General features: G+C 37.1%; 1 protein-coding gene across 6 annotated transcripts in view; it reads left to right on the top strand.

The window, feature by feature from the left end:
• ATP11B (ATPase phospholipid transporting 11B (putative)) overlaps positions 1 to 12,500 on the top strand; it is a 149,315-nt gene that overhangs the window by 84,790 nt on the left and 52,025 nt on the right. For 5 of the 6 annotated variants that reach the window (XR_016393062.1, XR_016393061.1, XM_089910787.1 and 2 more), the window contains one exon: positions 517 to 655. Coding sequence is in view for 4 of the 6 variants with exons in the window: in XM_089910787.1 (XP_089766913.1) it covers positions 517 to 655 (139 nt within the window). In the remaining 2 variants the exon portion in view is untranslated. Of the gene's footprint in view, positions 1 to 516; positions 656 to 2,909; positions 11,359 to 12,500 lie in introns of those variants that run through there. The other variant, XM_089910789.1, reaches the window with a different exon arrangement.

Below are 12,500 nucleotides of genomic sequence, written 5' to 3'. Positions count from 1 at the left end.
TTAGGAGCCTCAGTGCTGAACCTAACTCAGATGACTCCACTAAAAAGAAACAATCATGGCAGAATGACTGAATGTTTACAACAGAATATAATAAAGAGGGAATTCCCTGGTGGTCCAGTGGTTAGGATTCCAGGCTTTCACTGCTCTGGGGCCCAGGTTCGATCCCTGGTTGGAGAACTAAGATCCCACAAGCCATGAGGCGCAGCCAAAAAAAAAGAATATAACAAAGAAAAATCAACTTTTCACAATTAAACTGAACTATTATGCCTATATCATATTTCTTTATTAAATGAGAAAATGTATTTGAATATATTATGAGAATTATAAGCTGTTACCCAGATGTATATTATAAGCAGTGGTTTGTAAATTAGGTTCTATTCTTTCTGCTAAAATTTTTAAGCAATTTTAAATTAAAAATGCATCTTGTTTTTTAATTATCAAACTGTAATAATTATTTAGTAAGTATAATAAGTCCTAATACATTTCTTTTTTTCTTCCTTTTTCTTAAATTTGCAGAGACATTAGTAAAAACCGTCAACTAAGCATGAAAACATTTCTTTATTGGACCATCTTGGGTTTCAGTCATGCCTTTATTTTCTTTTTTGGATCCTATTTTCTAATAGGGAAAGATACATCTCTGCTTGGAAATGGCCAGGTAAAATACATAGTTTTTTAAAGAACATTTTTAATAATTTAGTTTGGCTTTTGATAACTTTCTGTCATACAAAATAAAGTAAAATTCCATTTAAGTTATAAAATTGCAGGAATTAAATTAAAATGCAATTATAAAAAGGTTTTTAACTTTTTTTTACTTAATAAAATTTCATACAAATGAGAATTAAAACAGAAAGGCAATGCAGTGTAATTTTAATATGAAACTCAAGTTACCTAAGCAGTTTTGCTGTTCAAAACTTAATTCACACAAGAGGATATGTTCATGCCCCTGCATGATGTTCACTTCAGGATTGTGTTTTAACAATGGCTACTGTTTATTTAGTACTTAACTATTGTGTTCAGTGCTTTTCATGCCCCATTTCCATTAATCCTCACAATAATCCCATTGGAGAGATATTATGATTCAGCTTTTTTAGATGAGAAGTAAGGACTTAATGTTTAGGTTTTAATTGCAGGAATTTTTTTTCTTTTTGGGGGGTCGCGGTGGTATGCTTAGGAAGTGCTACTGCACTTTTCAGTGCACTCCAGCAATTCCAAGGATGTCAAGTTACTGCTTAGAGTGGCCATTTTTCTGAAATGTGAAATTGGAAAGGAGTACCACACAGTACATTGTTTCTGTGTCCTGATTGGAGTGCTCGTGTTGAGAGACTCTGCAAAACTAGGCCTCTCTTTCTAAGCTTAGCTAGATGGGTCAGAGGAAAATAAATGACAGCTGTGGTACTATGGTGGACTGGAAATGCTTGTCACCTTTAGTTTCTCTTTTCCACTGGCAATACTTAAGTATTCCAAAATATTCAATATATTTGCAGAAACAGAGATACAAGGTTTGCAGTTGGGAGAATATGAAGTTTTATCTGTTCAACAAACATTTATTGAGGACCAACCATTACCATGTACTACTATACCAGTGTCTGGATTTATGAGAGGAACTAACACACTCAGTTATGGAGCTTAAGAGTCTTGTGAGGGAAACAGAAAATAAACAAGTAAAATAACAAAATATTCAAGTGCAGTGAAGGAAATGGGTTTCAATTTTAGAGAGGCTTTAACCATGCATATCCCTTTAGGATGTAGAAATGGAACGTATTATTGCCACTCTACTTTTGAGGACGTATTTAGCCTGGTTTGGACAAATATATGAATCTAGTTTTGTGTAACATGAAGGTTACAGCACTTCCCCCAAGTAATAACTACCTTTTATTGAATTTTTTTCTCTCTGCCAGGTATATTCCATGTATTAGCTTACTAAATTGTAATAACCCTGTATGAGGAAAATATTTTTTCATATTAGAAAATTAACCTCAGGTTAAGAAACTTGCCTCGGGTCACATAGTGAATAAATTACAAGAGTATAATTCAAACTCAGATCTGTATAACTTCAAAGCCTATGTGCTTAGCCAAGATCTTAAATTCCTTTGAGAAACAAGTATTAGCCTGGTACCCTTCTGTGCAGTATTGCCACTTGTACAAAGACCATCAAACATATAGATATATGAGTGAGCATGCCCATTTCCACCTGAAATACTGGGCTAAAACTGGACAGAGTGAAGAGGGGAAAAGAATTAAGAAAGAAGGAAGATGTCATTGGATGAAAAGGAAGTTAAAGAGATCTCTCTTGTTACTAGTTACTACTTTTTTTCTGATTTTAAAAGTAACATGTGGGGGCTTCCCTGGTGGCGCAGTGGTTGAGAGTCCGCCTGCCGATGCAGGGGACATGGGTTCGTGCCCCGGTCCAGGAAGATCCCACATGCTGCGGAGCGGCTAGGCCCGTGAGCCATGGCCGCTGAGCCTGTGCGTCTGGAGCCTGTGCTCCGCAACGGGAGAGGCCACGACAGTGAGAGACCCGCGTACCGCAAAAAAAAAAAAAAAAAAGTAACGTGCCCGTTATGGTAAATTTGAAATACCCTATAGGAAAAACATACAAAGAAAATAAACCGCCTGTTCTTCTACCCAGCTGTAATTATTTCTGTCATTTTTACATATTTTCTTCCTTTTTTTAAAAATTTTTTACTATTTTTCATTAACGTCATAACTTATCCTCTTATTTCTCAATGATAGGCTTATTATAATTATCCCCTTACTATAGTCTAAGTGATTTTTCATGTTATTAAAAATACTTCAAAAATATTTTTTCACAGCTACATAATATTCATTACATGGCATAAATTATTTAAGAATACTTATAATTTAGGTTTGTTTCTAGTTTTTAGTGACTTTTAAAATTAAATCTTTAGGGACTTCCCTGGTGGTCCAGTGGCTGAGACTCCGTGCTCCCAATGCATGGGGCCCGGGTTCGATCCCTGGTTAGGGAACTAGATCCCACGTGCCACAACTAAGAGGCCACATGCCACAACTCAAGATCCTGCACGCAGCAGCAAAGATCCTGCATGCCACAACTAAGACCCAGCACAGCCAAACAAATAAATAAATAATTTTTTTAAATTAAATCTTCAGCATGCTTTATACAAAAGAAAAGAATCTTAATGAAGTGTAAATTGTTGTTGGCCCTTTAGTACAAAAGTTTTTCTTCTTTTTACCACCCGTTATTGTTTTTTTTAACTCAAATTGTACATCATTAACTTCCCCTTTTAGCCTACCGGTTCTACCACTCATATATACCACTAGAAATTAATCTACCACTCCCTGTAGAAACAGTGGAAAAGAAGCATACATTGCAATCAGTCAAATTGGATTTACATCCTGGCACCTGAAGTTCCTATTTGAGTGATTTGGGATTAGTTCTTTAACTTCTGTAAGGCTCAGTTTCCTCGCTGCAAAATTAGGAACATGATTACTACCTTATAGGTTTGCTGTGAGGAATAAACAACATATTACATGTAGGGCATTAGGCATAGTGGCTAGCATATAGAAGTACTCAATAAATCTTAGCAGTATTACTTGTTATTATTACTATCAAATCATTATATTGAAGACCCTGTCCTACCCAGTCCCCCTCTAATCTACTTCTCCCAGAAACTCTCCTCTTTAATGGTGTAAGTTAAACTGTCCTTGCTGGCTCTCTCAGAACATGCAGTGCTCATTTCTAGTTCCAAGCCATTACTATGTTTTCTCTCTAGAATGCTCTTGCCTCTTTTTCCCAAAGTCAGTCTTATGACTGTCTATTCTTCAAGATTGAGCCCACAGGTCCCTGTCCTTTCACTCTAGCTCCCTCTTACACCTCCCTATACTGAAAGTCTTTTTCGACATGGGTTGAATGCTTTCTGTTTTCCAGTAATTATTCTTGTATGCCCAAGAAATCTGCAAACAATGGAGGACCTAGAGTAGAAAATATTAGGGGGAAGTACTGGGAAGAGAAGTGGCTAGAGGTGAAGATGAAGTCAGTGCAAACAAATGATCCTGAGAAAGAAGGAGGAGAAGGAGTTGCAGTAGTTTGGGATCCACGAAGGGCAAGACAGTTCAGGGGAAGTTAAGATTCTACCCCCATCTTTTGTGATGGGCCTAGCAGTATCATGAATATTCTAGGTATTAATTTTCAACAATTTTTTTTTTTTGGCCATGCCATGTGGCTTGCAGGATCTCAGTTCCCTGACCAGGGATTGAACCTGGGCCACAGCAGTGAAAGTGCCGAATCCTAACTACTAGACCACCAGGGAACTCCCTCAACAAATATTTTTGAAGTATCCATTCATTCATTCTTAACTTCTCTTCTACTAAGGAAAGAACTATTTATTCTTCATATATTCCCCTCAGATCTTTTTAATAGGTCTTTTCTCTTAGCAAAATATAAGAATCCTGATAAGTTTTCTCTGAGATTTGGAAAGACTAGAAGAATGTATATGACATGTCTGAGTACCTGTTCGTGTGTGTGTGTCTATAAACTGCTTTCCTATGGACAGATCTTTACCTTCCAAGCACCATAAAAAGGATATTCCTTTACTGCCACTCCTTGATTGCCAGAGAACAAAAAATATATTAAGAGGACTGAACTACTATTTTTTTTTTTTTTTTTTGCGGTACGCGGGCCTCTCACTGTTGTGGCCTCTCCCGTTGTGGAGCACAGGCCCCAGACGCACAGACTCAGCGGCCATGGCTCACGGGCCCAGCCGCTCCGCAGCATGTGGGATCCTCCCGGACCAGGGCACGAACCCGTGTCCCCTGCATCAGCAGGCGGACTCTCAACCACTGCGCCACCAGGGAAGCCCCTAACTAATTTTTAATTATTTTTCTTCTAAATATTAGAAGAGTTAAACTCAAATAAAATTTGTCTAGCCTTATGCAGGCTTAAAATACTCAAAGTATTTGGAATATAAGTATTAGTTAAAAACTGGGGCTTGTCTTCCAATACCTCAGTATCATCTTTTCACAAACATTTGTCAAAAAGTCAGATTTGAAATTTGGTGAATATTTGTTTGGGTAATTTTTTTTCTTTTTTTTTTTTATAAATTAATTTTTTATTTATTTATTTATGGCTGTGTTGGGTCGTTGTTGCTGTGCTTGGGCTTTCTCTAGTTGTGGTGAGCGGGGGTACTCTTCGTTGCGGTGCGTGGGCTTCTCATTGCGGTGGCTTGTCGTTGTGGAGCACAGGCTCCAGGTGCGCAGGCTTCAGTAGTTGTGGCACACAGGCTCAGTTGTGGCTCGCAGGCTCTAGAGCACAGGCTCAGTAATTGTGGCACACGGGCTTAGTTACTCCGCAGCATGTGGGATCTTCCCGGACCAGGGCTCGAACCCATATCCCCTGCATTGGCAGGCCGATTCTTAACCACTGCGCCACCAGGGAAGTCCCTTCATTTTTTTTTTTTTTTTTCCAGAGCTGAAAATGAGCTTAGCATAAAACTTCATATTATTTCTGTAATCCAACAAGATCAACTTTGTTTGAGTTGGTGTTTTTTAACAGGCTTTGTAGAAGAGAACAGAACAATCATTTCTTTTTTATTAATTGAATTTTGACAAAAGGTAAAATTGTTATAATGTATTTTGTTAGAGATCTTAATGTAACTTTTAAAAAATGTTAACTCCTCCAAGAATAATAGAAAAAACTGACTTCCATGATACTGGTTTTTAAAAAACAGCTTAATTGAGGTATAGTTGGTATACTATAAGCTGCATATATTTAAAATTTTATAATTTGATATTTTTTACCATCTTAACTTTTTTTTTTTTGGCGATATGCCGGCCTCTCACTGTTGTGATCTCTCCCGTTGTGGTGCGCAGGCCCAGCAGCCGTGGCTCACGGGCCCAGCCTCTCTGCGGCATGTGGGATCTTCCCGGACTGGGGCACGCACCCGTGTACCCTGCATTGGCAGGTGGAGTCTCAACCACTGCGCCACCAGGGAAGCCCATCTTAACATTTTTAAGAGTACAGTTCAGTAGTGTTAAGTAAATTCACATTGTTATGCAACAGATCTCCAGAACTTTTTCATCTTGCAAAGCTGAAACTCTGTGCCTATTAAAGAACTACCCATTTCCCTTCTTACCAGCTCCTGGAATTTACTGTTCTTTCTGCTTCTATGAATTTGACCACCTATGAAATCATTTTTTTTTAGAAGCTAAATAATTGGGAAGTGAACACCAATGAAGAATGTTTATTAAGGTTACTGTAAATTACAGAGGTACTAAAAGCAAATGACTATGTTTTTTAAAAAAGAAAAATTTATCTCCTTTGTTTATCTCTACAGAGTAAGTGTTCTCATATTGGGACATTGCTTGTTCTAATAGTGTTGCTGTTGTCCGTGATATTTTTGGAAATAGCTTATGTTGTCTTTCTGTGATCTCACGAAGAAACTTTTCTCAGGGAAGAATATTTATAAAGTCATAGACAAGGGAAGATGTTACTTAAGATTATAGATAAGGAAAGTATGAGAGGAACAATTTAGATTACAGGAGTTCACCTCCAGTTAAAGCAAACTTCCATAGAACGCAATGGCAAAGGCATCGTGGCTTGGGTAAGTGTATATTAGAAGAATTTTTTAAAAATGTATAGTGAAGGAAACAGAACAGAGGGAATTTTAGTCATGTGGTAAGAGTGGAAAACTAAGATGATGTAGGGAGAAAAATATTAGGAGAACAGTTTCAGAGGTAGCTGAGTTCCCATCTCAACATTCCATGACATTCTGCTTGTCTAGTGGTTTCAACCGAAGACTTCAGAAGAAAAAGAGAATAAAGAAAAAAAGAATCCTTTGTTAACTCAGGAACTTAAACGCTAATAATACCTATTCCACTCATTCTCAGTGGTCTGATATGAAAATTACAATCTAGATAACTACTGTTTAAAATGAGATCCCACCCAAATAAGGGTTTTTAAAATTTGTTTTGGTTTTGTTTTACTGAAGTATACAGAAACTCAAAGAAAAATGTCAACCATTAATTTCTTTTTTTTCTCTCTGTATGGAATTATACCCAGTTTGGAAAACTAAAATAATTGAAATTCAAAAAAATATGGGATCGGAGAAAAAGGGAAAAACTATTAAGAGTATTCTAATTCCAGTTAGACTTCTCCAGTAGAGAAGCTGGAATTGTCAGACCCTCGGCACCATTCTAAACTATATACTCACTATTCCACCACATTAAAAATCAAATGACAAAGGAACGAATAAGGATGAAAAAGTAATTCTTCACCTCTTATTCAAGCCTTCTAGGTCTGGACTGTTTGCCAGACTAGTTGGGGGAAAACAATCAGCAACACAGAATGGAAGAGTTGAAATTTCAGGTTGTAATTTTGAGAGAAAGAGAAAAATAAACCTTTTTGTAGTTTTTACTACTATTTTTTTTAATGTTAATGATTTCTCCCCTTAACTTCCTATCTTTAATTAGTTTCTCTTTCGCACTATACATGTCATCAGCTGTTGAAACCTAGCCATCAAATGATAAGAGCTCTGTGTTAAGATAGAAATATACTATTTTATATTTGTATTCCACTGAGAATTCAGTATCCTTTACTTTCATTCAAATGATTTAACCACCATAATTACCAATCAGGTCATTCAAGAACACATATGCAATTTAATTCCTGCCAGTAGATACAGATTTCTTTTAATTAAAGCTTGTATGATTAAAATATCTTTGATTATCTAGTTCATTACAGAATTTCCCTGTATGTTCATTTATTCATGAGACAAATATTTAAAGCACTAATAATATTCCAAGCAATTAATAGAAAATTACATCATATACAGAGAACAGAAAAATATACCTTGCTTCTTATGGTATCACCCAACAATTGGTCAATGTTTAAAACCAATAATAAAGAGATAGTTTGTACTGGAGAACTGAACAACTGATTAATTCTATTAAAAGATAATTCTTTTATAGATCAATGTGTAGTTAAGTTACACCTGTTACAAAATTTGAAGAAGTTATATTTTTTTACTATTTCTACTTTCTGGCCTCCTCTTCTCCCTTGAATGTTCTCCTGTGGGGCTTTCACCCCCAGCACTCCCATCAAAACCATGTTCTTTATGGTCACCAGCCACCACTTCATTGCTAAATCTATGAGCGTGCCTCAGCCCTTTTGAACTCAACCATTGGGTATAATTTTTGAAGCCTTCCTGCCTGCCGCATTATCTTGTCTCAGCCTCTGTAAGTTACTTTGGCTTCCTTACCAACTGTTTCTTTTCAGTCTTCACCTCCTACCCTCAGAATCAGGGCTTCTCAACCTCTGCACCAATGGCATTTTGAGCCAGATAATTTTTTGCTGTGGAGGTTCACCCTATGAATTGTAGGATGTTTAGCAGCATGCCTACCCACTAGATACCAGTAGCACACAGGCATACACCCCTAACCCCGCCCCCCAGTTATGACAACCAAAAATGTCTTCAGATCCAGCCAGCTGTCCACCGTGAGGCAAAATGCCCCCAACTTGAGAACCGCTGTTCTAACTGTTCTACGTGGAGCAGTGGCCTAGGACTCAGTGCTGTGCCATCTTTTCTTTATCTGTACACAGGGTGAATTCATCCTTCTCATGTTTGAAACATTGCTTATATTGCTGAACTCCCAATTTTACATCTCTGCCAGTTGCTTATTAGATTCAAATAACTAACTACATTCTCTACCTGTAAGTCTCATAAGAATCCCAAAGTTAATATTGCTAAACAATTTTTTTATGTCTTCTGCAAACCCATTTCCCTTCCAGTTCTTCTTATATTTATTAATAAATGGAACTACCTTTTACCCATCTGCTCAGGCAGAAATCTAGGAATCATCCTTCATTTCACTTCTTCTCTCACAACCCATATGAAATCGCATTGGTTCTGATGTCACACATATCCCGGCTGTTTCTACTTCTCTCCTCCTCCACAGCAATCATATCATCACCATATCTTCGGAGACCATAGTAACTGCCTTCTTCCTCCTCCTGCTTCTGTTCTTCCCCTTCCTACTATCTATTCTCCACACAGTAGCCCAAGTGATCTTTTAAAAATGAAAAGGTCTAAAAAAAAAAAGATCTTGGACTACCTCTTGGACTGTATTTCCTTCCACCCTCCCTTTTATTCACTCTACTCCAGCCACAGTGGTTTTCTTGCTCTTTCAGACCAGTTAGTTCCTGCCTTAGGACTTCTGCACTTGCCCTTTCTCTGCCTGGATGCTCTTCTCTCACGTGGTCATTTGACTGTCTCCCTTATTCATTCAGGTCTCCTGAAATGTCACTGGCTTGAGTAGGCCTTTCTAGCCCACTCCAGTAAAATCCCATCTCCCTCACCTTCCATCACTTCCCGACCCCTTACTCTACATTTATTTTCTTTTATTTATTTGTTTATTTATTTTTGGCTGCATCGGGTCTTCGTTGCTTGCGCACGGGCTTTCTCTAGATGCAGCGAGCGGGGGCTACTCTTTGTTACGGTGTGCGGGCTTCTCTGTGGTGGCTTCTCTTGTTGCAGAGCACGGGCTCTTTACCTCAAAGTATATATATTTAGGTTTATTTATTTTTTGCCTCCTCCACTATGTGTAAGCTCCTTGAGGTCAGGAGCTTACACATACTGTAAGAGGTCTGTCTATTCTGAGCAGGGGCAGATCCAGGTTTAGTAGAGTAATCTAAGCCTTACTCGTTTTGGCAGGCCCTCTTTAAGGGAAAGAACTATAAGTACAAACACAAGTATATGTGAAAGTGATTATGAGTGACATAAATAGGTCCCACTTAACCCAAGCCAATGTAATAAGCCCAACTCAACTTCTCTTTAGCCAGATCCCCAAAATCCCCTCTGCCACTCACTTCATCACCACCTAAACTAATTCAAGGGGAAAACAGAATGGAAAGAGTCTTAACTGACTGATGCAATTGAAATACGTAACTTGTGCTAATTTTATCCAAAAAGGAAAGAAAATGTGAATGTGTTTTCTACAGCTCCCTCTAGGGCCTTGAATGCTAGAAGGAGCCCTAAATCTTCCTCTGCTTCTAAGGAAGATACCATGTAACTAGCCCCAGTCTGGGCCCAGTAAAACCATATACTGAGGGATAGACATGTGTGGTTGTTACCACTCCCAGACCCAGGTTCCCTGACTACATCAATTACCTATCTCCGTATCCCTGAAAGAGGAGCTGGCTCTCTTAAGAGCTGAGTTAAGTGAGATCCAATGATTTTTCAGTATTTCCAAGTCATTTCTAGAGATGATAAAAGTAGGAAAAGTCAATATGACTTTTCCATTATTTTCCTCTTGACAAATAAACTCCCCAAAATACTCTCAAATGAAGGAATATTCATGTTTCATTGTTGATTATAATAACCATTATTTATTGATTTTTTTTTGCCTTTTAAGCTATTTATTTTTTTAACTGAAGTATAGTGAATTCACAGTGTTGTTAGTTTCAAGTGTACAGCACAGTGATTCAGTTATATCTATATATAAATATTCTTTTTCAGATTCCCTTCCATTATATGTTATTACAAGATAGTGAGTATAGTTCCCTGTGCTATTAGGTCTTTGTTGTTTACCTATTTTATATTTAGTAGTGTGTATATTTTAATCCCAAACTTCTAATTTATCTTCTCCCACCCCCCACCGCCCCCCGCTATCCCCTTTGGTAACCATAAGTTTGTTTTCTATGTCTGTGAATCTATTTCTCTTTTGTAAATAAGTTCATTTGTATCATTTTTAAGATTCCACATTTAAGCAATATCTTATTTTATTTGTCTTTCTCTGACTTCACTTAATATGTTAAACTCTGGGTCCATCCATGTTGCTGCAAATGGCATGATTTCATTCTTTTTTATGGCTGACTGATACTCCATTGTGTATATGTACCACATCTTCTTTGTCCATTCACCTGTCAGTGGACATTTAGGTTGCTTCCACGTATTGGCTATTGTAAATAGTGCTGCTGTGAACACTGGGGTCTGTGTATCTTTTCAAATTAGAGTTTTCTCCAGATATATGCCCAGGATTGGGATTGCAGGATCATATGGTAACTCTTTAGCTTTTTAAGGAACCTCCATACTATTCTCCTAAATGGCTGCACTAATTTACATTCCCACCAACAGTGTAAGAGGGTTCCTTTTTTGCCACACCCTCTCCAGCATTTACTATTTGTAGACTTTTTAATAATGGCCATTCTGACCAGTGTGAGGGGATACCTCATTGTAGTTTCGATTTGCATTTCTCCTATAATTAGTTATATTGAGCATCTTTTTGTATGCCTGTTGGCCATCTGTATGTTTTCTTTAGAGAAATGTCTTTTTATGTCTTCTGCCCATTTTTTGATTGGGTCGTTTGTTTTTTTTGATAATTAAGCTGCATGAACTGTATACTTTGGAAATTAATACCATGTCAGTAGCATCATTTGCAAATATTTTCTCCCAGTCCATAAGTTGTCTTGTCATTTTGTGGATAGTTTCCTTTGCTGTGCAAAAGCTTTTAAGCTTAGTTAGGTCCCATATGTTTATTTTTGATTTTATTTCCATTGCTCTAGGAGACAGATCCAAAAAAATATTCCTGCATTTTATGTCAAAGAGTGATCTGCCTGTGTTTTCCTCTAGAAGTTTTACATTTAGGTCTTTAATCCATTTTGAGTTTATTTTTGTATATGGCATTAGAGAATGTTCTAATTTTATTCTTTTATGTGTAGCTGTCCAATTTTCCCAGCACCACTTATTGAAGAGACTGTTTTTTCTCCATTGTATATTATTGCCTCCTTTGTCATAGATTAATTGACCATAGGTGCATGGGTTTATTTCTGGACTTTCTATCCTGTTGCATTGATCTATATGTTTGTTTTTGTGCTGGTGCCATACTGTTTTGATTGCATTAGCTTTATAGTGTAGTCTGGAGTCAGGGAGTGTGATTCCTCCAGCTCCATTATCCTTTCTCAAGATTGTTTTGGCTATTCAGGGTCTTTTGTGTTTCCATACAAATTTTTAAAAATTTTGTTGAGTATTTTATTTATACCAGGAAATATACTAAGTATTTTAAAATAATAATTTTATAAGCACTGAGGTTGTGGTTTATCTTTAATTACTTAGATGAGTTTTATTGCCATTGGAACCCGTATATTTTTTTCTTTCTTTTTCTTTTTAAACAACCAATCTTTTAAATAATTTTTTAAACCAATGGTAAAGATTATGACTACTTTGTAAACTAAATTAACATAAATTTCTGGTTGTGCTTTTATTTGTGGAAATTAAATCCTGACATTCTTTGGGGATTCTGCATTTTTAATAGGCCTTAGTAAGTTTTGGCTATAAAGCCCAGGGCAAAACTATCTAACTGGCATTAACTGCATTTTTATGTGAAATCCCTTGAATAGGTCCACTGGCCATTATCTTTCCTTTCAGGTGTTGGTTTTGTGTATAAGTTTCTTTTTACCTGCTCTTTCTATAGTGTGTCCAGAAATACAGTGGCAGGTGACCTGCTGTGACATCTGGTTGGAATGGTTT

This window comes from Delphinapterus leucas, chromosome 4, assembly GCF_059928025.1.
Source record: "Delphinapterus leucas isolate spDelLeu-1000000601 "Yukka" chromosome 4, BTC_Dleu_Yukka2, whole genome shotgun sequence".
Lineage (NCBI taxonomy): Eukaryota > Metazoa > Chordata > Mammalia > Artiodactyla > Monodontidae > Delphinapterus > Delphinapterus leucas.
Note: the sequence above shows the minus strand (reverse complement) of the source record. Positions and strands in the feature narration are given on the sequence as shown.